Below are 26508 nucleotides of genomic sequence, written 5' to 3'. Positions count from 1 at the left end.
GTGCTCCTGCAGTACTAAAGCAATATAGGAAATTAGGAAAGTATTTAGTGTATTTTTAGCCACTCTAATGTGATTTAACAGCTGGATAAAAGCAGAACAGCAAGTATTCCCAGTAATCAGTGGATCATAATTTGAAAATTGCTGGTTTAGTCTTCTAAACCCTGGAAGACACCCCATTGTTCAAAAATATGTTTTAAGCTCCAGCTGGAAAATCAGGGGTACTTTTTTAAGACCTAAAACAAGAGTGAGACTTAAATGATCCTCACTTAATCACACATGATAAATTTGGAAAAGCTATCTTGGCACATAATTAATTCTGGTTGCAGCTGTTTTCTTATGCGTTCATCATTCTGCTAGGAATCTATTGGTAAACATTTTTGGCTAACAAAGCAACAAAGATTCTGCAGACTATTTCTTTTAAAACCCCAGACAAAATGGCCTATTGTGTCATATGACACCTCATTTATAGAACCACTGAAAATAGATTCAGCGTTAGATGCGACGGGACAGATGCTGACTTGTATGTTTTAGGAACATTCCCTTCAGCTAGCACAGATCAGAATTATTTTACTATTTAAATAAACAAGATATTGAAGACTAAGCAGGCCTGTTCCCAAAATTTAAAAAATTTTGGCCAAAAAAGCCCTACCCATAACACAATGGGAAAGAGAGAAACAAGGACTTGGTGTACTATTTAAAACTGTCAGGACCATGTATTTATCACGATCTGCATTTGGCTCCAGTGGGAACCAAACTCCCAACTTCAGATGACAGCAAAACACATCAAAATTTGATTAACTTCCGATACTTTACTTCAGTCTATTGGGTCGCTGTTGATTAAAAAAACAGAAAACCCAAACTAGTTCAGCTTCTTAGTGTGAAAGGACATTCTGCGTGGAACAGGCGTGCGCTGGCACAAGCTACCTGTGCTACTGGAATGCAGGCGTAAAGCATTTTGTCTTACTTTGGTGGACATGGAGTGCGAGGCACCTGCCTCCAGGAGAACTGATGCGACATCAACTTGTCCCTCTCTGGCAGAGATGTGCAGTGGAGTGTACCCATTAGTTGTTGCGGCATCAGGGTGGGCCATGTGCTGTAGCAGAAGCTGGACGATCTCCGTTTTACCCAAGCGAGAAGCAATGTGCAGTGGAGTCTGTTCTTCCTACAACTCAAATCGAGTAGATAATTAGTGCAGGTAGAACCACCCTGAACACACTACTCTGGTTGATCCCAACAGATCTCTCCAGGCATTTGTCTTGCAAAAAATCATAGGAAGTAATAGCACAAAGAAAGGCAGTAACAGAGGGCTCGGGTTAAATTTGCAATGAGCTTCGGCAAGGTCTTATTAGAACAGAGAGAACTACAAAGGAAAACACTGTTCTTCTCTTTCATCAAGCAGATAGCACACATCTCACTGTGAGCATCACTTACTCCTCTGTGTTCTTAATCTGTTTTACAACAGCTGTACCTTGCTTTACAAACAGTCCCCTTGGTTTCAAAATCTGGCACTAACTGCTATCAGAACCTCTGCTGTTTGGGTTTAGGACATGGCTGTGCACCTCCTTGCTCAAACAGAATAGCTATTGCTGGTGTGAGTCAGGTGCATTCTAGCTGGGATGGAGTTAATTTTCATCACAGCAGCCCGTATGGTGCACTGTTCTACATTTCTGACCAAGAAAGCATTGATAATGCACCAGTGTTTTAGCTATTGCTGAACAGTGCTTACACAACACCGAGACGTGCTCTGTTTCTCCCTCTGCCGCCCCAGGGAATAGGCTGGGGGTGGGCAAGAGGCTGCGAGGGGACACAGCCAGGACAGCTGGCCTGAGTTGACCCAAGAGATAATCCATACCATATAACATCATGCTCGGCAATAAAACAAGGGGGTGACTTTTTCCAAAGGAGCCACTGCTCAGAGACTGGCTGGGCATTGCTCTGCTGGTGGGAGGTGGTGAGCGATTGCTTTTGCATTGCTTGTGGGGAGGAGGAGTTGGTTTTGTGGTTTGGGTTTTTTTTTCTTTAACCTTCACCTATTAAACTGTCTTTATTTCAGCCCAAGAGATTTTCTTGCTTTTGCCCTTCCAGTTCTCTCCCCCATCCCACTGTAGGGGCAGTGAGCGAACAACTGAGCAGGGCTGAGCTGCCAGACAGGGTCAGCCCGCCGCACGCATTCCCTTTGGAAGATCTGTGCAGAAGTAAGTTCTTGTTTTCAGAACTCGTTTTAGGTGTGCTTAACATTGTACCAACAGATCAAATAGAAATGAAATTGCTCCTCCCTAGCTCCCCTGTTTCAGCTATGTTTTTTGAGTAAGATAAAGCAAAGATAATTGTAAGCAGAACACCTACCCTTGCTCGGGCATCAACCAGGGCCCCATTTCTCAGAAGGCAGCGAACTACTTCCACCTGCCCAGCACGTGCCGCCATGTGCAACGCAGTTTCTCCACGCTGCAGAGAAGCAAAAGTGTTTCAGTGTCCTAAACCTCCATGAAGAGACAGAGCTCCGATGGTGTAAATTCCACCCACGTCTGCTTGTGCAGAGACCCGCCTTCCTGCCAGCTGAGGCTCTGGCTTCAGACCCAGCAACAGGTGGTTCAGGAAGGGGTGTGCATCCATGTCGCTGGGCCTGGGTAGGCATTGCCTTTGCAAACTCGGACAAACCTAATCTCACTACAGAGGGCCAGTATGAAAATCCTAGCTTATAGAAAATTCTACCGTATAGACGCCTGTGGTCACATATGTTCCCTAGCTTTCTACATAACACTGCATCAGCTTGTGTGCTGCACAGGAGATAAGAATATATTGAGCCTGTCTCTCTCAAGGGATCATGAGGCACATGAGCCTCAAGATGGAAGGGGATATTTTTCCAGATGGTCTCTTCCTGCACACTGTGTGGAGCTGGCAGCATTAAAAGGCCTTGCAATGGCTGTGCACAGCTGAGCCAGCATATGAAATGTGTAAAATCTGTGCTCAGCAGCACGGCTACGTCTGCAGGCTATGGAGTGAATCCTGTTTCAAGCCTTCTGTAGCCCACAGAATCTGAAGGAGAATATGAAGTTTTGGAAAGCTGACTGGAGTGATGTGGAATTTCAGATCAGGATAACAAAGTATGAATGACACATTCAAAGCATTTACTTTTGCACAGGTTTGCAAAGGAACACTGAACGCGAGTATTCCTTGACGATGGCATTTCTAGCTTAATTTTGCACTGACCAACATTCTTTGAGTGCACTGTCCTGAAGTGAACTAAAAGGGTCCCTGTACAGTTCATCAGTATCTAGCACATGAGGTACTGACAGTTCCACAACCAGGAGCTCTGTATTTATCTGTTATGTTATGACAACACAGCAGGACCGATCACTCCTTTGTGTTCATTGTTCCTTCTCCTTACTCTAGAGCTGAAGTATATTCTGTTATATGGCTTTTATGCCCACAACTATCAAGTTGAAGTGTAATCACCAAAATGAACACCCTGCATCAGAATCAGGAATCATGTCTTCTTGTCCTTTGTTTAGATGTAGGAAAAGAAGCAGCCTGAGCCAGTCTACTATTATGAAATTCTAATTAAAGCAAACCCTCTTCACCAGGAGTCAATTTATCTTGTCATTTTAACATTATATTACCAGCTGTGATTAATAAGTACGCAACAAACAAAATCCCAGTCCTAGCTACAAACCGTAATAGAGAATTTCATCTACATAAACTTTATTACCTGAAGAATGAGCTGTTTAAAATGTGAATAAGGTTTACATTTCACACACACTACAGATCAAATTTCTCTAAAGACCCTTTTGTACTTGGATTAGCAATGCAATTTAGCTTTTGGAAACAGTAATTCAACAGGGAACTTCAGCTTACCAAGTAAAAGCCAAGACACCTGTGTAGCATAAATTGTAAAGTGTTAAACTTTGCACAGAAATGTCTGGTAACACAATACTTTTAATTGCTTCCACAAGAATTTCTTATTGGCTTTCATATCATCAATAAAGTTTTTATATAAAGACTGCTTCTATAAAAAAGTATGAATGCAGTAAGAGACTGTCAAGAAAAGTCTGTTCTAATGATTCAAGCAAACAACTCTGTGTGCTCAAAATTTTTGCTAGGTTTCGTGTAAGATTTTTCTGAGAAAAACTGATGAGACCACTGTTCCTGGATGACTACATCTTTGTTGTTTTTCTGTTGTTGGGAACACCTACCTATAACCTTATTTACTGGTAAAAGGCTGCTTTCAAAGTGCAGGTGTTCCTAAGTTGAATATTTGTTTATCCTGACAAATATGAATGGTAAGATATCTATGAAATACAGCTCAGAAAACTACCATGTTCCTTTTATTGTTATTCCTCTTGGCAACTAAGCTACTGGTATACAAACACTGATTTCTGTGGTAAGTCAGGTTCTGCATTTTGTGTTGCCTCCCAAAGGTCACATTTTCTAGATTTAAGCATGTTCTTTCGAAAGGCACCAGCTCCAGGAATTCCCTGTGTAAGAGGAACATCTTGAATTTAACATTCTTACTTTTTGTTTAACTGTTAGGTTTTAAGCATTTTCTATCCTTTCGCTGATACAAACGACACAATTTCATGGCAGCCAGTGAAACTATGCAAGCAGAAATCGGAGCCATTTGGACTTAATTTCATCCTTCAAAACACAGTCTTTGCTGGGACTTGGCTTATAATCAGTTCTGGATGTATTTGGTGAGCTTTGTCTGTTTCTAAGGGAAACTTTACCTACTCAAGCACTATTGAAGAATACATGAAACCACAGATGGCTTATGATGCATATACAATCACCATTTTCCCCCCTTTGCGAAAGGTGCTAGAATAATTTGTCCTAAAATGCAATAAAGTCGTAAAGTATTGTTAAAATGTGACCTTTGGTTGAGCTACATGGTAGGCCAGACCCTTTTCGGAGGAGGTATTGCACAGATGATTCTAGTCAAAGCCATACTCACAATGTTAGTGACATCGGGAGAGGCTCCGTTCTGCAGCAGAAGGAGGACTATGTTCAAGTGGCCCATAAATGCAGCCACGTGTATTGGTGTGAGGCCCGACTGCGAAACAAAGCAAGAGCAGTTTTACTCCTCTGCATGGGCATAGGGAAGGGGCTTCTTCGTTTAAATAAAACATAAGTGAAAGTGAGGCATGATAGGAGAGAGAAAAAAGGAAGTAAAAAGGGAGAGAGAGAAGGAATGTTTCTTCAGGACATGAAACATTTTTCTACCTCTGTTATAGCCTGGATTGAAGCCCCATATTTCACCAGGAGTTCCATGACTTTGATGCGATTTTTCTTGCAGGCAATGTGCAGTGGAGTAAAACCATTCTGTGCAAAAGACAGTCATGTTAGTTAAAAACATGCAGCTACAGTTTCCACACAGCTGCATGCTGACACACTGGGAGCAGAAGTGTTAGAGTACCAGAAGCAACTGTTCCTTAAACACAACAGGTTATGAATTACAGACATCTTCCAGTAGTCTGAGGCAGAACAAAGCAGCAGTGCTGCTTTCTTCTCAGGCAATGGAGAGAAACTGAACTTCCACCTCCAAAACCCAAACACAGGCATGCCCGCTCCGACTTTCAAGTGTATGTGTGTGCACATGTATGTATGCAGTTCCAAAGGTTACACACGTCTATATGTACAAATGACTTAAAGTGGTTTCCAAGATTAGCTAACACAAGGAAAATGTAAGAATTTAGAGTGATCACTTTGAAATCAGTTAAGTGTCTTTTGAAATGTATAAAGCATATTCTGTACCTCTCTAGGAAAAGAACAGAGGTTCCACCTTACTTTGTCTTATTAGAATATCTTGTAGCCTAAGCATCTATGTGTATTTATTTTTACATTTACGCATCAATCTACAGTATCTTATATTCATGTCTATGTGCACATGTGCATTCTGTGAGGTATCTTAAATAAATAATCACTACTTTAGCCATGGTTTCATGATACAAAGTGTTCACACGTGAAGTATTTGTGGCTCCCTTTCCTTTATTCCTGCCCTGCTGAGTCGTAAGGCATTGTAAGCAAGGTGTCAGCCTTGATCTGGATTAAAACAAAATGGGGCAGGGACAGGAATGAATGACAGGTCGGGAAGGGAACATCTAAAAATCAAGATTGCAACCTAGCATTTTGTTTTGTGAGACAGTAGTTTTCGTGTTGTGCTTATTATATGCACATATTCATTTCTTTGGAAATGCTTATTCAGTAAGATCGAAGCCCAGATCAAAGCATGTCTTCATACTCTACACTGTAATACATGCTTTGACTTCAAGCTTTTTTTATGTACTATTATAGTTAACGCAGGTTAGGTGTGTGCCTAAAGCTAAGCAAACACATTATTTCACCATATGTGAAAAGCACAGGTAACGCTTTTAGATAATGTTGAAGAATTCCTGTGTTCTAATGAAAAGGATCAGTATTACTAAACAACCAGCAGTAGACAGAATTTATCAGTGAAATCTTAGCTCATGGGAAGAGGCATGTGACAGATTATTCTACAGAAAGCTTCTGTTAGGGGAAATGTTAATTACTAGCTCATTTGAAGGTGCTTTAAAGCATATACAAACTGAAAAAGCTAAGAACTCGTATAGTGCTTGTATCCCCAAATAATTTTGCAAACATTAACAATTATTTTTTTATCTATCTGAAAATGGATTATTTGTAACATTTATTCCATCACAGGACTCTGCTGAAAATTACTACTACTATTAGCCTTCTCCAATTTCTAAAGAAAGAATCAAACCCATTAGATATTTTACCTCCCACACAATATATCTCAATATATTTCACAGGGAGTTTTACTGTTTCAGAAGTTTCCATATTTTCACTTAATTTTACTGCTTGAGTTGATTTAATTTTCCTACTTCTATTTCAGTGAGGAACAGTTTGATGGGGGAGAGGAGAAGGCAGAAAAAATGTATCACTAACAGAAACTATGAGCATCATTTAGTATATTAAACACTATAAACAACCCAGAGGCGACAAGTCCCTGATGGGAGATGAAACAAGAGTGAGGAAAAAAAAAAGAGTCTGGAGGGAAGAGAGTAGAAAGGCAGCGGCCTGAGGGTGTTCTCATTTCATTTCAGATGTTTCTCAGGGAGGGAGGCAGGGAGAGGAACAGAAAGTATATTTCTGGTCATGGAAAGGAAGAAAAAAAATATGTGAGGGCTAGCATACAATGTGTATGTGTGGGTAGCTGAGGAAAGTACAGCTAAAGATAAACAGAAGACTGAAAAGAAAAACAAGAAAGGATGAAAACAGCATCGAAAAAGATCAACCAAATGAACTTGATGCTGAGAAAGACAAAACAAGAAAAGTGTAAGAGGAAGCCAAGAGGCGTTATGGGATATGTGGGTATAGCCAAGAAAAATGAGAGGGCCGAAAAAAACTGTTTCAATAAAAAGGGAAGTAAATAAGGATATAAAGGAAATAAAAAGGAAGTAAGGGAAGTACAGATAGGGGAAGCCTTCACAGGAAAACACAGGCTCATACTGAAGGCAAGAAGCTGGGGCAGACGTCAGAGTGGCCAGCAGTGGAAGTTCTGTGGAGGCACTGAATACAGCAGGCAACGGCAGACTTCTTGCCATGCAGAAGTGTCTCAAGTGTACACAGTCTCTTTCTTTCCCCCACTGACTGTAATATATCAGTGTCTTAACTTCCACCCAGCTAACAGTTCAGGGGGACACTTCCTATTAGAGAATATTGGAATGTTGTCTGGGTTTGGATAAACGTTCTTGAAAGCTTTATATGTTCCCGAAGCCAAAAATGATGTTTTTCTCTCAGTTAGGGGATAATGGTCTGGTCAGTGAGTGTTTTCCTGTAAGCATCAGAAAAACTGTTTTTTGAAAAGGAAGGGAAGTGGCACCTAATAGAGGGGAATGTTATGATTTGATAAATGCAGAAATACTAGCTTTTCAATATATTTTCTCTGTGCCAATTAACTTACTGATTCAGTTGAAAGTTTTGAAATTGTGTATCGTATCATATAGTATGGAAAACCAAACCTTTAATTCAGTAAAATAGCAATGCATACATTAGCATCAACTAGAAATGGCTTTGATTTTAGGAACCCCGTAGAGCTTCCAGACCTTATACAACAGCCACTTGTCACAGGACATGGTCCATCACTAGGCCTAAGCACACGAGACAACACTGGTAACCAGCAGGCGTGACAAACCCTGTTGTTACTGCAACTATTTAAGGTCGTTGGGAGTCTGTTGGCAGTTTTCATTTAGCTTTACTGGTAAGAGCTATTCATCTGCCCTGGATAGGTTGGTTACATGACACAGGTGGGACAGGTTTACCAGGGCACGAGCATTGGGATTTGCTCTCTTGTCCAGAAGGAGTTTGGTGACACGATAGTGGCCGCAGTGTGCGGCCACATGGAGGGCGGTCAGGTAATCCAGCGTGACATCGTCCACGGGAGCTTTGTGCTGCAGTAGATGTTTGACGCATTCCACATGGTCACCCTGGGCCGCCATGTGAAGTGGAGAGAGTCCATTCTGCGGCAAAAGAAAATGGCACAGTAACTTCTAGTAACTCTCACTCAGATCGTGACACATATTAGAAGGATGCCATCATGAGTTTGCAGGGTACCCCTACACTGAAACAGAGCCACATCTGAGCTGGAAAAAAAAAGCTGGAAAAAGCTATAGCCACCCCTCCCCTTCCAGCAAATACAGGCAAATTTAGAGGACCATCACATAACTACCTAAAATCAGAATTTAATCAAAACAAAAGAATCTAATGGTCTTGCCTCATGATATAATAAAACATATCTTGACCTTAAAAGACAGTTCCAGGGATACTCATAACAGTAAGACATAGGTTGTATGTTAATTAGCACCTACTTACCATTCATCATATTTATTAAGAAACCTATTTTTTTTAAGTGTTCAATGAAAAAAAAAAAAATTATATTGGCAAACCTGACCCCTGAGCTTCTGGGAAATGATACTTTCAACTACCATCATGGTTGGACCTTTTGTTCAAACCATAACACTTGCAGGGCAGTGGAAGCAGAGGTTTTATAGCCCTGTCTGGCTTTAATATATCTTTTTGTAAATATTCAAGTCCATGGAAGGTAGACAATTAAGAGGAAAGAGAACTGTTGCTATTAATATGTATAACAAGTTATTTTCAGAAAAAAATCGTTTTAATATTTACATATTTGTCTGTCTCCAGCTTGGAACTATCTATTTCACTTAGAAGCTAAAAGGGGAAGTTGTTTTTAAATCTAATTCCATTTTACACACAATAATGTACTTTAAGAGCGTTGTTTAAAGACAGACTATAACTTACAGACTTGAATGAGAAACTGACTGTCACCTGGAAGGAGGGAATTATTCACTGCACAGTTCTGCTTTGCTCAATCCTTGACACAGTGGGGACATCCAGATGCTGCCACAGCAATGCTGGTATTTTGTCCTGATGGGCAACATCTGCCTTTGAATGGCAACATCTGGGAATCCTGCCTGAAGTGTGCACAATATATGTGGCAGGATCTATTCTGAGCCTCTCTGCCTTAGTGAAGCAAGGGTGTTGACACATGAAGTTCTTTCTCCAAATGTTCTTCCACCAAAGGAATCAGTGAAACTATAAAGAATCTTTTCCCTACTATTCCCATCTCCCTGTGGATCCCTCCTGCATAAACAGGTGACTTGGACTACTTGGTGTTTTCAAGGATGCATAGCTTGAGCACATCCTTATTTGATGTAGTTGATAAGCTTGCAACCCAGTGATAAAACCTCCTGAAGACTATAGAGAGAAACAATAAGGGTAACTATGGGTCAGAATACACTAATTGCCCTTGTTTTGAGCCATGTTTGAGGGAGTGGGGCCCAGTATGAAACTGGTATTTAAATTGTTTGTCCCTCCTGATCCTGCAGGGGACCTCAAGCATATCATTGCAATACTCTGTTCCACTGTTTTCCAGCTAATACCACCTACCTTTGTCAGGCACTCTGAAATTTACTGTTGTGAAGTGCTGCTCAGTGGGGTTTGCTATTCTACTACCAATAACAATGACCAAAGGGGCAGCATTTGTAAGAAATGCGTTATCTTAGATGTGTGCTTTTCAGAAATAAGTAAGAACACACTGAAATAATTTTCCAAGTCTGAAATAGTCCACAAAAACAATTAGGAGAAGCTGCAGCTCACAGGTCCTAGTTAGCTTGTGTGAAGGATCAGAAAGTACATACCAGGAAACATCTCTCAGGAGAGACTGACCCAGCTTGCCCATCTCTGTGTCCTATGGCCTTAGGAAGCATCACAAACGAAGTGCTTGCAGCAGCACTGTATAACATGTGTTTAGTCTGATATTATAGAAGGGAGGGCAAAGAAGTCTATAGTGTTTCATATATTTGATAAGGATAGTTCCTAATTATGTAAGAAAACCTTATTTTGGCTCATTCTGCCCATTAGTACATTTCCTTTGGGAGAACAGAACTGTTCTTGTCGTTTTCCTTGTCCTTTCAGTGACGTTGAAAATTCCATGGAAAGTTACATAGAGCTGTTAGTATAGTCAGATAAGACACACACCTTGGTCCGTGCAAGCAGTGGGGCACCTCGTTCCAGGAGCAGCTCCACAACTTGGTCATGTCCACTTCTTGCAGCACAGTGCAGCGGGGTGAGTCCATCCTTAAAGTAGAAGGAGGGAAAACAAATGAGCACATCCTTAACTGTCCGCCCTAGCACTCTAAGGAACATCCTTCCAGGAATGCAGCCCAACAAGCATGTAAAAATACTCTTTTTTAACTCCTAAGTGCAGTTGGCTCCACAACACAAAGTTTCATCCCTGTTCTTCCTTCCACCAGTAAAGGACACACTAAGGTTACCATTTCAGAGAGGAAACCCATTGTGTGTGGAAATCTTTTATCAAAGAGGATAAATGTGAGCATCATCACCTCCTTCCCCTCCTTCTCTGCATGGCTTTGAGATTGTATTGCTTCTCCCTGGATAATGCGTGCTGGGCCAAGGATGCTCCTTTAATCACCCCTTGTCCTTTGGATTGCTTTTGATGCAGGGATGAAATAAGAAATGCTCATACTAGAAAATTTACTTTAGAATTATTTTTCTTTTAAACAGGTAGCAGAAGAAAGAAGATTTTAAAACAGAGAAAAAGATAAGGAGAGAAACAAGCAGAAAACCTTTCCTTTCTGAGATCTGAATGGTGAATAAAGAGCTAACAATTTTTTGCTAAAATTGCTGTAAGACCACCAACTCCACAATATTTTTTCCATTGCAGAACACCACCCTATACCAAAACACTTGCTCAGGCTACTCAGTAAAGATCACAGCAGTGATAGCAGATGTGTCAATGAAACACTGAGCTAGCAGAATGCATTCTAAATAATTCTGCTACAGTTTGGACTTTATGCAGAAAATACAGGAAATATAAGGCAAGAAAAATGGTTACAAAAGAATATTAGTGCTAAATGACAGAAAAAAGAAAATGCATAAGATCTAGAAAGCTAAGTTTTCATCTCATTTATCTCAATACTGTTCAAGCATGGACTTGGAGGAGTCATGAATACTCATTCAACAGAGATAGGTTTATAAAGGTGAACTGGCAATAGCTTTTAATCACAAGAAAAGCCTTCTTCCTTTGAGCCACTGCTCATCTTAGATGAGACAGATGCTGTTATTCTAGGGTACTTTCTGAAGAATCCAGTAACAGATTAATATACTGGTCTGAGATAGATTAATTACTTAGAGGTTAAAAACATACAAAAAACATGGCCTTAAGTATGAGCTAGTGGCCCTGCTCCATTCGCTGATACAGTTTGCCTTGCTGGAGTTCAGAGGAAGTCTACATCACTATATTTTTACTGCTACTGCTAACATTTTAAAATTAAAAATAGCTTTAGACTGCACAGTGCCATTGCAATTGAAAGATCATTTTGGCTATGCAAACATAGCCCTGTAATACGCTAGAAAAGGTAGTTCCAAGGAGCAGATGCTCCCTTACCCTCGGTTTCGAAAGCACAGAGCACCTTTCAGAGCCTGCAGTGCAACACAGCTCCTCGGCAGTGAGGATCTGAGGTCTGTGGGGAGGAATTTTTCTCCCTTACCTATCTACTGTTGCCAGAGATTTTTCAGAAATGTGTGAAGGGGTTAGGTGTGCCTTGACACTTACCATCTCAGAGGCATCACTAAAACCCATGGAAGCTTTGCAATGAAATTCAACAGATGCAAGATCAAACCTGCAAACAGAATTCAGGGCTGTTCTGGACCTGGCAGATGGGGTCAGTGTAAAGGAATAGGGTGTAACTAGCATATGGGGGGGTGGGGGGAGTGGGGGGGTGTCTGCACTGAAACTTCAGTCCCCTACATCAAGTCTTTATACGCCCAGCTGGGGTATATTTACATCTCACTGCCAGAGCAGTTCATACAGTTTCCAATAGTATTACTAAGGTGAGGAATATATCCCCCTTTCTAGAGGAGGTATTTATTTGATACCTCTTCCCAGTTTCTATATTTTGCTCTGTATTTTCAGTCAATGTGGGAGGTACGCTTTCCCTATCTGCACAGTGACTTTGATATTATTTTATTTAATAAAATGGCAAAAGAAAGGTAGAATTGTGTGAACCCTTGAAAAAAGAAAAAAAAAACAAAAAAAAAAACAAAAACCACAACAGGACAGATCCCCAGAGGGAGAAAAAAGAAGAAAAATGCAAGCTACAAAACACATCAACTCCTCAAGAAAGTCAAGCTAAAACAAAAATAAGCACTAAATCATTAAAAAGCATGATTTCTCCTCTGTTCTTATCTACAATCCCCTCTAAAAGTGGGGATAAAAGTTTTCTACCTATCCTATTCTGTCCTGTCATACCGTTATAAATGCATCATCATTTACTGTCTGTGCACTTTCCAGCAGGTGAATGAAGCAATATGCTTTGTGGCCTTCCCATATAACTCTCTTCCCTCCTCCTGCCCTGGGGGAAAACAGCATATAATTTTTTAAAAATATTGCCTATTTAATACTTCAGATTCTATTTTTGCTTATATGTTTTCTTCAAGGTGAGGGAAACTGAGAAGAGAGAGTTGTTGTAGTGGAAGAATTAGTACGTAATACCATGAAGATAAACTAACATTAGCCAACATCAAGAGACACACTGGTATACCAGATCAGTCCTCTTTTGCACCATTACCTATTTGCTATGAACCTCAGTGCTCTGAAATCTGTTGCAGGACTTTGCCTATGTGCTTTTTTAATCATTCCATTGCTAATTGATACATCACGTAAACTGAAGAACACATGCTGACCAAAATACCAAACACATCATTTGACACTACGTACAACACTGGGTTGAAGAGACACAGACTTTGAAGCACAGATAATGGATATCCCATAAACACAAAGGCCACCATGCTGGGAGACAAGAAATTTAGCGATTTAATATCATAAGTAGTCAAATATTTATCTTCTCATCCCAAACAGCACATAATGGAGAGTTAAACGTTTTCATCTTCCAAGTGAAACCCTGCACCTGGTGTTCTGTTGTTGCCGTACGTGGTGCTCTCCTAGCTCACGCTTTCCAAAGTAACCAACAGCTGGGTCACTGCTAGAAATGACACTACAATCCTCTCTGTATGTACAGAACCCATGAAATCCCATCAGTCCTAAGTTCCTCTTAAATGGCTCTCAAAGTAGAAGGTAAATTCTTGCCTTTTTAGCTTGAAAATAAATCATTGGTCATTTTTTAGCCTGTAAAATTCATTCTGAATTCTGTGCATGACTCCTAACTGCAGGGTTGGGGAAGATAAATTATTGGGTCCTTTCACAGTGATTAAATTGCTTTACTTCAGCTTACCAGAGAGGCCAAGACAAAAAGAAGCTGTGCTTACAAGAGATTCTTAATAGGAAATTATATGGGCAGCATCTTGACAGTTGTGCACATTCAGTGCTCATTTGAACGAAGATCAATGATAACACATGAAAATTAAAGGCCAAATTATCAAAGAATTCTTCTGAACTGCAGCTGAATAGTCTCATTTTTATAAGGGTGAAATAAAATTTTAGTATTTTGTATGGTAGACATGCAAAATTGCCTAAATTTTCTCTACAAATAAAGGCCTTTCCATTTGTTCATTTTTCATTACTACTAAATCTCACCTCTTTAAAAATGCACAAGGCAAATCTCCCTCTTGCTCCAAGCTCACAGAGTCTTGGCATAATTAAACATGCTCTAAAATATTCCTCCAGGTCTGCCCTTCAAAGTACAAATTTTAGAAATGCAGCAAAAAAATATGCCATGCGTTTGCTTGAGTAATAAGATATTAACTTAAATAATCCTAAATAATAGCCACTATCTATATAGCTTGCATAGATAATCTGTACAACATTCCTTCCCACTCCCTTGTAAACATTATATGAATCCACTCAATTTTTTATAGTAAATATCTGCATTGTGATTAGATATTTATAATCCGACGTTGCTTTAAGAAACGGCAAAAACTGCCAATGAATTATTAGTGCTCTGTGCACATGTGAAGACTAGAAGAAAATGTCACAGCAGCATTACTGCAGGAACCCCCCCCCCCCCCCCCCCCCCCCCGTAAACATAGCACAGTGCCAAAACAGGGTTAGGATCCTGCTACAACGGCTTTATGGTGGGAAACCCACTACCATGCAGAAACAGCAGAAAGCCTTGCCTATTTTGTCAGAATGCATACATACAAAAGGAGACATTATTACAAATAAACCTCATTAGGTTCCCAGAACAAGTGTTAAGGGGTGTCTGAAGCACATTCACCACAAAAAAACCAAGCCAAAACAAGCAAATAACCAACCAAACAAACAAAAAGATCTGAGTTCCAGGCCCCATAGATTCCTTCCTTTTCTTTTTCCACTGGTATTGCACATCTCTGTGACGGACCTTCCACTTCTGTCAGCTCCAGCTGAGCCGCCTTCCTTTCCTGTGGCCCTTCTCCAACCCAAATGGCATGCCAGACGTTCTCCCCACCATTATTGCCTCTACTGCCCTCTCCAGCTCCAGCTGCCGCGCTCCAGGCACACAACATGTTTACTTTCCCACACAATAAGCTTTCCATTCCAAGACTAGATGCTGTGTTTCATTCCTGGAATTTTTTTTCTACTGGAAATATTCTGGACAAAAGCCTGCAAGAGGATTCTAAAGTCCCAGAGCAAGAAAAATTTAATTCCAGTGTTGGCAAGATTCAATAGAAAGAACGCAAAATGTGTGACAAACTTCAGCATCTGAGACAGGTGAACATGTTTCTCCCCACCTTCTAAGGGCATTTGCATAGTCCCACAAAAATACCACCAGCAAGGTGACAAAGGCCTCTGATTAACACTGTCTTTCAAAAGTATAAAAGCATTCAAAACCTAAAAATGCCTCACATTCTTGTTCCTTTTTTTCCTTACAGTTTCTATAGCGAGACTAAAAAAATAGAGATAATACAAAAATTGCATTCAGAAAGAATACTCCTAAAATGCTTTAGTAGTCAGTAACATTTCAATGCTCTGCGTATACTTACTGTTACTATTCCATTATAAAAGAATATGGTGGGTTTTTTAATAGAAAAAAAATATATATAGGCCATGCTGAAATTGCTCTGCTTTTAAATGCTTAAAATAATTCTCCCTGTAATAATCCTTGCTATGTTTCTGGAAGGCTGTAAATGCAGGTGAGAACTGATAACTGCCACCTTACTCTTGACCACGACATCAATTTAATCACAAACTGACCTTTCCACCACCTTTCAGGTAAATGTGTCGACAATATAGATTTGACTAAGATTTTAAGTATGAAATGTTTTAGCATAAGACATTTTACCCATTAATTAGCAAACAAAACTCCCAATAAGGCTTGTGTGGAAACAGAAGTAGCACAAATGTAGATATAACAGACAGTACTAATAAGAGTATCTTATAAATATTATTGGGAATGGAGTTTACATTTTTGCTTTAGATACAATAGAAAAGAGAAATGAAATTCCATGTTTTAAAAACTTATTTAGTAGTCAGTTGAGCAAAATAGTAAAACCTGAAAAAAAATTAAGTAAAATATTATTTTAAAATTTTTAAGTGTAGCAAGCAGATTTACAATTCTACATCTTTATACTCTAGTGAGCAATGCCATAAATTTTCAACAAATACATTATGAAATGTATAGAAAATTGAAATACATAAATCCTGCAGTAAGTGATGCTTTCTTCTGGCATGCAACATTAACTATGGAACAGTAGGACACATGCATGGTTTACTCCCTTTGAAGAACATACATTATAATTTGGTTTTTTTAGACAACACAGGGGCTCCTAATAGATCATTCCAATGGAACATTTTCAAACAAAAAGATTTCACAGATTAACTGCAAAATTAAAGTACAGAGGCTCATCTAAAATCTGTTAAAATAAGTTTGTGCATCTTTATTTAAAGAAACTGAATGAAAGCAATGAGTGCGTTTTTAACCAAAAAGCTTATTTTGATGTGGAATGGAAACTAAGAATAACAGCCCAAGCTATCCAGCAATGAACTCTCCTAGTACTTTTAATTAGACTGTTTTTCAGTGAATCTGACCTACTGGAAGAATGCATGTGTTCCTCAGAAGCAATGAAAAGGCAAGTATGGAAAGGCAAGCATGTTAGTACCGAGGTGGAGGCGGCAGCGGTCTGCCCTTTACAGTACCGAACACATGTACACACGGCATGCAACACACAGCCTACCCCTTCAATACCCTACATGCTCACAGCCACAGCAAAGCACACAAGGCATGCAGACAAAGCGAAGGGAAAAGGACACCAAGAAGATGTAAACAGCTGGCATGAAGACAAAACCATGCCACAGAGACACTTGACAGCAAAACCAAAGCTCTGGAATCTTCCCCACTGTGCAGTACAGGCAGCCGACCACCACCATGTGCCTTTGAGCAGGGAGAAGGCAGAAGATGAAAGCAGAGGAAACTCATGAGCCTGGGCGAAGGGGTATGTGTGCTTTAGGATACTTCTATGGGTTTTCACTGACATCTTTGTGCTGACAGGTTTTGAGCTAATGTAGCAGCTGACAAAGGGCAGGAAGCCAAGACAATGAGAAGACTCTAAAATTAGCACCTTCCACCTACGCAGGACAGAGTCCTGCTCTTTCAGTTTCATTCACATCTGCAATCAGTCTTTGTGAGTGAGCAGGGAAGGGAATACACCTTGACCTCTTAAAATCTAAGATGTCCTTTACAATCATATGTGCCAACTTGTCTAAAACCAGTGTCTAAATGCTGAACAGGAAATAGGTGAATCAATACTGTCATTCCACAGGCCAAATGGACCATTTCCATATGACTACTATGCTTATAAGTATGTGGAATATCCTGACTGCAATGTATTATTACCATTTCATGCTTCTTTACTATGAGATTTTAGGCACTTATTGCAGAAAATTTGACCAGGGATGATTTACTGCACACCTTCATTTCCATCAACCATAATTTAAAAAAAAAAAAAAAAATAAGAGACACATTTCATACATAATAAGAAATCAAAATCATAACCACATACAGAGTTACACAATAATCATGATTGACTTCCTAGCTTATGAAGCAACAAATGGTTGATGTAATTAATACAAAAGTAACTGCAGAGGTAGTTGACTGCAATATCCTCTACCTTCCTCTCCCTTTCTACCTTATTAAACAAAAACTTTTATGCCCAGCTGTAAACTCTTGTGTTCTAAGGCACCCTCTATTACTTGGAGATAAAATTTTGCAGATCAGTGCTTAAAACCCAGCAGCTTTCAAGAACAAGTCCCGTGCAGTTCGGCTCACATAAATGACTGTGTTTACCTAGGTGACTCCAAAATCCCATCTGAAATAAGTAACCCTGCCCATATACATTGATGGGCTTTTCTTTTGTCTGGGATGACTGCAAAATCTGCCCTAAATAAAGAGCGCAGTATTGGTGTGGCACTTCAACAGGACACCTGGGAGAAGGAAGGTAGTGAGAGTCACCTAATTTGCAGTGGTTAGTCTGGGATAGAGGTGAATGGGCTGCTGGCACAGAGTATGTTCCCAGTATTGACTTTTTGATAAAAGGTGACTGCCAGCCCACTATGGCAGTTTTTATGAGGCACGCTATGCCTGGCACAGTCATTTAGAGGACATCAGGGGACTGAAAGGCTTGGCTGAGCCCAAACCCTCCACTTCCCATTGCTGTGCAGCACGCGTGTTCTTGTGTCATGTGAAGTTGGACCAACAGGCTTCTTTCCTCAAAAAGATCAGTTTCATCATATTTTTTTCTTGTACAATGTAGCTAGATTCTACAGGAGACTAAAGGAAATAGTATTTCTGCCTCCTGCTGTTATCAATACCTGATATTCTTTAGCCCATCATAGAAAACATTTTACATAAAATAAATAACAATCTGAAAACTAAAGGTAAGATTCTGAATTTTAAAGAAGTACAAAAAGGTACAAAAATATTTCTTCCTCAATTATTTTTGGAGTCAGAATTTAAATTTGGTCCATGTTTCTAAAAAAGTACACTTGTGAGGAGGCAATGTGTAACATTTTTGGAGCTGTGTTCAGCTGAACTTCTATTTTTTGTGAGTCGTTTATAGCAGCCACATCTAATATCTCACTTCAAGAACAGAGAACAAGACACAATCACTGAAGCTGAACTCCTAGTATGAATCTTTGTGTTCCCAGTCTCTGGCTTAAAAATAAAAAACAAGCAAACAAAAAATCCCAATCCATTCCCAAGAAGGGTCAACATCATATTCAGGGAATAGAAAGACTCACCCTGGTTTTGGCATCGATCTGCCCTCCGCGATCCAACAAGAGCTTCACCATGTTTGTGTTTCCCCTTTTGGAAGCCACATGCAGTGGGGTGATTCCATTCTACACCATGAAAAGAACAAACAATGAGCAGGATGGATTTGAAGGTGTATAATGGTGGTGAATTTGTGTTCGGATCACAAAAAAATGAGACCATCACATCATAGAGAATAAACGAAAATGTACTTGAGCATTAGAGCTAGGCACACACCATATAAGCTAGAGTTAGTAATTCCTTTCTAAGCAAGAATCTTTATTCATTGTTTGGGGTTTTTATTAAACGAAGCAGCACATCTGCCAAAGCAGTGAACATCACAGTCCCAGGGTCAGACAAATAAACAAACATGTATCAGAGTCCAATGAGTCAATATTCACAAAACACTGATGCATTTAAATCATTGCAACATACACAGAGTACACAGATGCGTGACTCCTACACAAAGGAACCTTCTTAGTGTAATGCCGATAGCATAAAGGAGTAAGTGCTGTTTAAGCTGAAAGTCCTTGCAAGCACTTTGGGTGAGGAGAGAAATAATATTAGCAGCTATTCCAGACTGGCAACAGGAGGAAGTCAGTCTGAAAGGCAGAACTCTGAAGTAATTCAAAGTGTGTCTGGCGAAATTAAACAAAAAAATTGTGATCCAGTAGCTGTGTTGAGGTACAGATTACCAGAGGTTTTTATGGCACCAGATGCCGTGCTTCAAACTATGTAATGCACAACAGCAAAGAGACTATATTACGTAGCTCTACAGTTGTTTACCATAAAAGAGTAGTCATGATCAATTAGTAGTTTTATTGTTGCATTTATATAATGGCAATACACCTTTACTTTTTCCAACTATGTTTATATGCGAAAATACCAAATTAAACTAGTATAGCAAATACTGAATAAGCTGATAAATCCTACATATATCTCTGGAGTACGTCTGACTGACAGAAAAGCTGAAGTGAGCTGACATGTTATGAGCTTTCTAGAGCTAGTCACAGGAGCCTGCTTCCTTCAGCTGGGAATACCGCGCACTACTCAACTCCCAAGGACACTGGTGCATTGTGTGGAGGCAACCTTTAAGAATTACTGCAAAAAGAAGACATCTCTGAACACAACAGGTCAGCATTACTTTGCTCCTCACTTACTCTTGACTAAGAATTACACAAAGAAACACTCCCACTTTTGTCGGTCATTAAACTAAGAAGAGAAAGAAATTATTCCGTACCCTTGCTGTGAAATCGACCGCAGCTCCTCGGTTTAGCAGAAGCGTTGCCACATTGACATTTCCATAGTGTGCAGCTATGTGCAAAGGTGTAAAGCCACTCTATAAAGAGAAACAGCCCTTATTATAGAAATCATTTCATACAAAATAATCAACTGAACAAGAACTTGATTTTAAAAGCTGCTGGGAAACAAATGTATCATGTCACAGTTCACCTATAATATAGCACAGCCTTTCAGGCACAGAGTGCAGTTTTCATTCGAGAGGTTATCAAAAGTGCTTCATTCTTTAATTCTCCAACTCAGTCTTCTAAATCAGCAGCCAATAAGATAAGTAGCTTTCATCACAGAAAATATTAATATATTAGCCATTCTTGAAGAAAATTAAGGAAGTTTCCTTATTACAATTTGGAAGCAACATGGGTCTTTTGGGCTGCATCCATTTACTGGTTTTGGATAAATGACCACAAAAGTTGGTGGACTCTTATTTTACTGCTCTTAGGATTAAAAATATTGACAACATATTTCCTTCTTGCTTTTTTTTTTTTTTTTGAAAAGCAATGATTATTCAACATGTGACTGAAGAATTTGTTGTACATGAGAAACTTAGTATCGCAGTATAAGAACCATAATTATTTATATTTAGATACAATTTGGATCTCAAGATCTGAAGAAACTTTTCCATCTATACATCAGAAAAAAAACACAATTTACTTATTGCCTCTTGAACAGTAGAAGGTGAAACCTGCTTTAGATATGAAATATAGAACTGCTTGACAACATCATAAAAAAGATTAATTTTTCAGAAGCTAGGACACAGTGCAAGCTTTTAGTTTCATAAGTAATTCAAGTAGAAAGGATCTTGCTTTTGAGGTTTCCCTGAAGAGATTCACACTGATTTGATCAGATCTTACTGTTATAGAAAGGGAGAAATAGTTTTGGCTTCTAGACTATACCATATTTTCAACTAGGTTTCATTCCTTGCAGTGTAGAAATCATCATTTTGAACTACTCTTGGAATACAGAAATGTAGGCACATGTTGCTCTTCAAAATCAACTTTATTCCCAAAAGGTAGAGCAATAAGCCCATTATTTTACCCTAATTCCATTTACTTGCTTGTCAGCCCACAGGTGATCCTGGTCAAAGTCCAGTCACACACTCATTAAATTCATAATCACCTTGCTGTGATAGATTAGCAGGGCAATGACTACCGAGGATATTGGGCACAAAAATACGATGCTGCATTGAGCTATAGTTTGCATGTGTATTGCATTAACAACTACCTTTTCGCGGACATGTGTTTGCCTGGTGACAAACACAAGGTACTGAGAAGTAACGTGATGGCAGGTGTAGAAGTGATAACCCTTGTCACATTGATCATAGTGAAGAACGTGCCCACGGGTGGATGCCAGCGCAAAGCTGTCACCCTTTCAATTCCCATTGCCAGCTGCCTCGCGGCAACTTGCTCACATGTGCACACACCGAGCAGGATGCACTTTCACAAGGGTGCATGCATTTAAAATTCATCCCCTCATCTAACAGAGAAACTCCATTACCTAAAAGCAGGCATTCAAATAATGACCTCATTCTTGGAAATAAATCTCTTTCCTAAATGTGATAATAATCTGCAGGGGAGAAATTACAGTTCTAGCTAATCGGACCCTTGATTTTTAGTGGAAGTGCTTGAAGACTTGGTATTTCCTGAATCCCTGTGAGAAATGTAATATCTGCTGCATGTAAATTCTGACTATGTGCTATACCTTAAGGACTTTTCAAAACTTTATATTCAAAAAGTTGTAATAAGAAGAATGGTAAAAATAAGCTGATGCTCTGAACAAGTTTTTACTTTGGAGGATTTGATTATATTTATAATTGTAAAAGAAGGAAAATTAATTTTATCATTACTCTGGCTGAGCCAGACACCTTAATTTAGTTAGGCCAACGAAGTGCATTTTCATAACTAAAAAAGCTGATCTAGAAAAGCATCTTTATCCTCTTAGCTCCATTACTTACTTCAGACTTCTTTGAACTGATATGAATTGTCAAAATTTACTTCAACAGTGACACAAATAAAAAGAAATTCTAAGACAAAGGATCAATAAAAATAGGTTTTCTTAGTCTTAAAATTCTGTGCATTAAAGAAGAGCCATATCTTCACTTTTAGTGCTAAATAATAAAGAAATATTGCCACAGAGAAGAGAAAATAATTATAAATAACAGAAAGAAAAATTTTTTATCTCGGTACCTCAGTCGTCCTATTCACCATCATCTGATGCAGCATGGTTTGGGAAAAAGAGGAACAATATTAAAGACTAGCCGCAAAACGAAGAACTATGTTGCTTTTTGAAATGAATTATGCTGTTAATTATGGGAAAAGCCATTCAAGCATGCATTAACTTTAAATACAACCTATGTTCCCATGGGCAATAAACCAGTATCCTATTTAATAGGGAAGCAGTGATTCTGCTTCCATTCCAGTGTCTTCTCGTTTACAAATAATGAGAGAAAGCTGGTTACCAAAGAAATGGGAGGCATAACTGAAAAGCAGAAAAATGAGTAGTTTGTAATTACTGTGTAGCTGAATGCTGCAAAAGTAGATCTATTACTGGTGATACTGGTCGAGCAACTTGTCTTTCCCCATGGAAGAATTTACCTTTAACCATTAAGAGGAAGGAAGTACAGCTTGTTGCCCATCGGCACTCAGCCGCGTGGCTACCCTGTTACCTCTATGGCAGCATCTTGTTACCTTGGACTGCACATCAGCATTATGGTCATTCTGCAGTAAGAGCGCCGCCGATTTGGTGTCGTCTTTTCTAGCGGCAATGTGCAGAGCTGGTAATCTCACTTTCCCCTTGGTGTCATTTTCCAGGAGGATGGCCACTGCCTGGTTGTGTCCTTGTTGCAGTGCAACAGCTAAAGGAGTGAAACCGTCCTGGTAGAGGAAAACAAGGTATGCTCAGTAAGCCAAAGGATGTACAGCTTCAGTGGTTTGCACAGCACCATTCACACATGGAGAAGTTTGATAAGCATGTTACCAGTGGTTTTCTACCTCTGCACCACCATCTCCAGTGAAATGACATTGGAGGCACAACATTTTAACCCAGATATGATTTCAAACATGTCAGAAGCACATTTTTTCCATTACAAAGTAGTCTTTTTTGAAGTCAAGTACAAGCAAAGGATCATTCTACAGTATCTCTCTTAATTGTTTCTCACCTTAAAATGAGACACAGAGCATATCTTTAGCAATATTTTGGTAAGGATTAGTGAGCACTGAACAAAGTAGATGTGAAAAATATACAGGAAACCTGCTTCTGAATATTTCATGTCTTCATGTATCTTTGGATGCATTGCTGCTGTTTCCCATTCTAAATTACACATGGGCTACGACTCAAGAAAGCCAGATCATGAGTACAAATTTATTCTAGTTTGAAGGAAGAAAACATTAGATTATTTGTACTTTTTGGAAAAACAAAGTCAGAAAAATCTTTCTGCTTTTCATTCATTCATTCATGCTTTGCTTTTAAATTATTTTTAAATTGCCTCTCTCCTCCACACATGCCCTGGATTGTCAATGCTTTAAAATGCATCACATGATCACAAACTGCTACCTCATCTGAAGTACTGCCTGCTCCCTTTTTTCTATCAAACTGATTCTAGCTTGCCTTGCACGCCGCCCAAGCACGTAAACGCTGTAGCCACATGCTAGATTGGAGGGAAGCGGAACCAGGAGGAACAGAGCCTGTGACTGGAGATATGGTGAATAGCAACAGAAGGGAAGGGAATAAATACAACAGGGTCTGCTGGGTCTAGGTCAGAAGGAACAACCAAAGAGTAACAGGCATAGGAACGAGACAGAATTGAGTTGGACTAGGAATATGGAAAGATGATAAAATAATAAAGGATGTGTTAGGAAGGAATGAGAGCTAACATATGCTGAAAGAAACATCTGAGGAATTGCCCGAGCAATTTTTCCCCTTAGTAATCAAATAGCATTCACTCCCCTTTGCGTAGAACTGTGAGTAGGTGCGTTGTAACAGTGATACTGCTATGATTTCTTTCTGTAATAGAGATTAAATTCTGTACAGTGAATTAAAAAAGGGTGAACAGCTGATGAAACAGCTGAACTGTAAAGATAATTCCGAGATTGAGGCTACATTAGGTGTTGAAATGGCTTAATGCATTTGCCTTTCGCTTCTGGGAACATGAGAACAAATCCTGCATTAGAGGCCCTGTGAAACTGAGCTCATCCTTACTCTCATTTTGTATACGTATGTATGTAAGTGTTTGAGGAAACAAAATATATCTAAAGGCAGCACAAGTTTCAAAGCTTCAAAGACAAGATCATCCATTTGATTTGCACCACTATCTTCTATCCTTCTCTAAAAGGACACCACTCTTTCTGCATTCCCTCTCCTATTGCTTCTGGAAAGCATGCTGACCAGAGCTCGGAGAAAGCATTTTTCTTCCCCACTGCCCCACAGGAGGACAGCCAACCTCTGATGCCAGACTGAAGGTCCTTCTCCATGTGTTTTGGTGGCATCCTCACTTCAGGCTGCCATCCCACCTTATTTAATGTACCATTTCTTTACTCTGTGAGACTAACTCTGCACATGTGACAGCAGATGGTGGCTTGGGCCATCCTTCAGTAACACTCAAATCACTGAAACCATCACTTCAGCAAGACCTGAAACCAAAACTTTATCTAGTTAAGCAATAAGTGGGTAGACAGCCTTTACTTTCCAAGCTACAAAGGTAAAAACTGACCTTTCTGATGGCAGAAGACAGAGTTAGACTTGGGTTGAGTGGGGGGCATTTGATTTTTTTTTTTTTCTCCCTCCCTTTTTAAAAAAAAAAAAAAAAAAAATCAGACTATAACTGTGAGTTCCAGCGATGCCTGGATGTCTGCATTCAAGCAGAGGAAGCATTAATTGTAACCATCTCAGCCTCACAGTTCCTGTAAACCAATGAATGAATTTCCAGTGCCCCTGATCATCACAGCTGGTAAAAGTCACTGGGAGAAAGGCTCAAGCAGGTGACTGTGGGCTGTAGCTGGGCTGGGCTCCTGCAGAACCACAGCTCCACTCGGCTCCTTCACACAGGGTGTGTTTCTGCGACGTTGCCTGGCAATCACATGGGATTTCATATTTCAGAAAGCTGACATGTAATGTGATCACCATATATGCGGGCCACAAGAGGATTATTTTAGGAGCTGTCATCAAATGGTACAGTATCCAATGAAAGAAGGGACAGGAAAGCAGCTGTTAACACTGGCAGTTTGGTTTAAAGGAGAGTGAGCATAAATGCACCATCATTTCACATTCATGTGTCTCTGAATCCAGAAAACAAACTAGGGAAAAGTAATAAACACAAGCAAAAGCTCTAACAGGAGAGGAACTTTCCTATTACTACTTCACATGGCACATCCATATCCACAGGACAAAGGTGAAACCAACACACTTTGCAGCACAGAGCCTGTTCACTCATCCCCTTGACTTGGAATAGAAGAATGTCCATCAGGAAGAGAACAAGAAGAGGAAACACAATGAGCACAATCCTCATGTCCTACGAGTTTTCCTGCATTGCCCTTAAATCCTCCCATTTGCAGATGGAAGTTCTTACGATTCAGTTCCTCCTGAGATGGAGTCTTGTCTCTCTTACTTTGGTGCCTGCCCTGCTTGCACTGAAGCTACTGCAGGTTAACAGCATGACACTTAAATCCAGAACTTAGCAATTAATACCATCCTCCTGTGTATTTATACCCACATGGTCCAGCCGTAGAAATAAAGTGTCCGAGGAGAAACCAGCACACTGCCTGCTGAGCTCACTGATGTGATCCTTGTTAGTAATTTCATTTCCAATTTACGCTAATGACAGATAATGATGAATATTCACAGGTTACACAAAGTCACAGACAAGCTTCAAAATCAGAGTAATTTCGCTGGTCAAGGAGGTCCAGCTGCCACTGCTCCTCCCTAGGGGAACAGGAGCCGGTGGTTGGAGTATGTGACCTCCTGAGGCCCCTTTTACCTGCATGGTTGTATGAACCCAGCACCACAGAGAGCCCATCCCACTCATCTTTTCTGCACATCTGTGTGCTTGCCTGTTTCTCCCTCTTTCTTTCTATGCAGAAAATATTCTGAACTCATCTAACATCTCAAGACCCAATCTAAAAGGAAGCTTGTAAACCACAAACTGTTGATACTAATTGTTTTGATACCATTTTACACTATACATAGACACCCTTTTGGACACAGTCCTCATACCCCTAATTATGACATTCACATTACGTTCCACACACTTTTCAGCTGGCCGAGGAAGAAGCTGAAGCAATCCTCTAAACTACTTTCCCCGGAAGACCTCTTATAAGCCAAGAGTGGGATCTATGTGCTATAATACTCTATTCACTGATTTTTTCCCAGATTTTACAGTGCAAATGGAAAAGCAGCACAAAGATAGCCCTGTCGCTCAGGTGATGGCACTCCTAGATGCTTGCGTTTTCATGGGCTTTGT

General features: G+C 39.8%; 1 protein-coding gene across 39 annotated transcripts in view; it reads right to left on the bottom strand.

Annotated features, from left to right (window-relative positions):
• The window catches only part of ANK2 (ankyrin 2), a 382388-nt gene that overhangs the window by 100534 nt on the left and 255346 nt on the right, over nucleotides 1-26508 (bottom strand). For 34 of the 39 annotated variants that reach the window (XM_056356296.1, XM_056356314.1, XM_056356324.1 and 31 more), the window contains 10 exons: nucleotides 22742-22927; nucleotides 22241-22264; nucleotides 19999-20097; nucleotides 18749-18847; nucleotides 10534-10632; nucleotides 8298-8495; nucleotides 5218-5316; nucleotides 4949-5047; nucleotides 2347-2445; nucleotides 965-1162 (listed from right to left, as the gene is read on the bottom strand). In XM_056356296.1, coding sequence (XP_056212271.1) covers nucleotides 965-1162; nucleotides 2347-2445; nucleotides 4949-5047; nucleotides 5218-5316; nucleotides 8298-8495; nucleotides 10534-10632; nucleotides 18749-18847; nucleotides 19999-20097; nucleotides 22241-22264; nucleotides 22742-22927 — 1200 coding nt within the window. The remainder of the gene's footprint in view (nucleotides 1-964; nucleotides 1163-2346; nucleotides 2446-4948; nucleotides 5048-5217; nucleotides 5317-8297; nucleotides 8496-10533; nucleotides 10633-18748; nucleotides 18848-19998; nucleotides 20098-22240; nucleotides 22265-22741; nucleotides 22928-26508) is intronic. The other 5 variants (XM_056356279.1, XM_056356413.1, XM_056356536.1 and 2 more) reach the window with 1 other exon arrangement.

This window comes from Falco biarmicus, chromosome 1, assembly GCF_023638135.1.
Source record: "Falco biarmicus isolate bFalBia1 chromosome 1, bFalBia1.pri, whole genome shotgun sequence".
NCBI lineage: Eukaryota > Metazoa > Chordata > Aves > Falconiformes > Falconidae > Falco > Falco biarmicus.
This window is presented reverse-complemented; position numbering and strand designations above follow the sequence as displayed.